General features: G+C 39.1%; 1 protein-coding gene across 1 annotated transcript in view; it reads left to right on the top strand.

The window, feature by feature from the left end:
* Positions 1 to 2,124, top strand: part of LOC116853151 (receptor-type guanylate cyclase gcy-28-like) — a gene marked incomplete at its 5' end in the record, with an annotated part of 175,096 nt that overhangs the window by 134,539 nt on the left and 38,433 nt on the right. The window contains one exon of the mRNA XM_032834054.1: positions 1,388 to 1,596. Coding sequence (XP_032689945.1) covers positions 1,388 to 1,596 — 209 coding nt within the window. The remainder of the gene's footprint in view (positions 1 to 1,387; positions 1,597 to 2,124) is intronic.

Genomic DNA, 2,124 nt, shown 5'->3' on the forward strand with positions numbered 1-2,124 from the left:
CCCCCCTCTCTCTCTCTCTCTCTCTCTCTCTCTCTCTCTCTCTCTCTCTCCCTCTCTCTCCACGCACTCTCGATACGGTAATTACGGAAATCGTTCTTTGTCTGTGCGCGGCGACGGTCGCTGTAAGGCTGCTGATCCGTCGGCTTCCGCAGGACCGCGTATCCTCGTAGGTCCTCCGTCGCTTCCCTTCTCGCCCAGCGGCATTCGGCATTCGGGAATCGGCAATTTTCGGTAAATCTGTGTCGAGACATTACCTGTCTCGAGACACTGTTGCCGTCGTGGATCGGCTCGCGGTCTCCATCGGTGCTCCAGTTTTTTTCTGCTAGCATCCTCGCGACAGTCTCGTTCTCCTGCCGTGTCCGCCGAGCGCCTGCTAAAAGTAAACACAGTTGAGCGGTACACACTTGCTCTATCGGTAGCTGTGCTCTCGTTATCAAATATTCTAATCGTTATAATCTTCGATAATGCAGAGCGATTGGGAATTCGGAAATTTTCTAACGCCAAATTTAAGGAGATCGATTCATCTGAGCGAGAGCGATGAACCGTTGGTCGATGCTTCTTCGTCCCTCAAAGTTCTCAGCTCCGTTGGTCCTGGTGGCCGGCAAGGGAAGCCGAGGGGCACAAAGTGTGGGACGCGAGGACCTTCAAATCTGTTCCACTCACACAAATTGACTCCGATATTTGTCCTAGAGTCTCCCACAAACAAAAATACGCTGGGACGCGATAATCAGTAATCTTCGCGAGAATTCTTTCGTGATACGCGAGGAACTATCGCGAAATCGGTACGCTTTCCCTGAGACGGGCGCCTCCGAGGCTGCCACGTCACAGATTATATATTGATACTTGGTTATATATAATTAACTTCACTATAACATTACAAACACTGTTACAACAAGAATTATTTGTCATGTTTTCTCCATATAGAAGACATGTGACAATTGACCCAGAGTATGATGTGGGATGTCACATTTTTCCGATCTTGCTTACGACTACATACTTTCTTTATGCATAAATATGGTTTATATTTTTTTTTCTTGTACCTAAAAAATGTAGCTATATTAAAATGTACTCAACATTCTGAAATATTGCATACGCCATTTTATTTTTATCAATATGTAAAAAGTGTGACAATTAGACCCGGTCCCCCTATAGTTTGAAGGGATTCTAACGTAATCCAAAAAATGTCGTTATTGATACCTTCCCTTTTGTAATGTTTTTTCTCGATAAGTTTCATAATGCATCCCATACCCAATAAGAGAATTAGCTTTTTAGCAATTTTCAGGAGATATGTTTTAGATATCCTATAAATATTCTTATAGATATGGAATATGTTGCATTATCAAGGAAACGTGTTGTTACACTTAATCAGCCGACTGTATAATTGCAGAATTTTGGATTAGAACAAAGGATTCGTCGTGGATCGCAAATCAGTTGCGAGTCTTTGCCGCCGGCAACGGTCTTTACTACTGTCGGAATTTATAAGGGTGAGAGAGTAGCTATAAAAAAGGTCACGAAGAAGAAGGTAGTTGATATCACCAAGAAATTGCTCTGGGAGATTAAGCAAGTCAGAGATGTCACGTCAGAGAACACTGTTAGGTATTTATCTTCCGATACTGTAAACTTAACAAGATTTTCTCGAAGAAATAATGTTTGCAATGGAATAATTTTGTTAACATGTTAACTGCTGCGTCAATTTTTATTGATTATTTCAAAACTCAACTAAAGTTTTAATTATGAAAAAAATAGCAAATAAATATAATTCGGATATTTGATGTATTTGTGATATTTATGAGCTTAGCATACACAAGGTTCTTGCTCGATTTCATAATCGCTCATGAGGACTTTGATAATAATAAATAAAAAAGTTCAATTCAGTTTTGCGAAAATTGCAATAATGATCAAGATATTTATTGTTTATTAGAATTAGAATTATTATTTATTGTTTATTAGAATAGATATTGTTTATTTATTAGTTTATCAAGGTATTTATTAGAAGATTTGTAAATGACGCTCGATATGGAACATGAACTGTAGTAACGACGTTTATCGTCGTGTGTTTGTCAAATTGAATATTAAGTCAAACTGAGCAAAACATTTATTTACCATTTTGCAGATAACCACATA

The sequence above is a fragment of the Odontomachus brunneus genome, unplaced genomic scaffold (assembly GCF_010583005.1).
Source record: "Odontomachus brunneus isolate Ranch 3 - 2012 unplaced genomic scaffold, Obru_v1 Obru_scaffold_282, whole genome shotgun sequence".
Lineage (NCBI taxonomy): Eukaryota > Metazoa > Arthropoda > Insecta > Hymenoptera > Formicidae > Odontomachus > Odontomachus brunneus.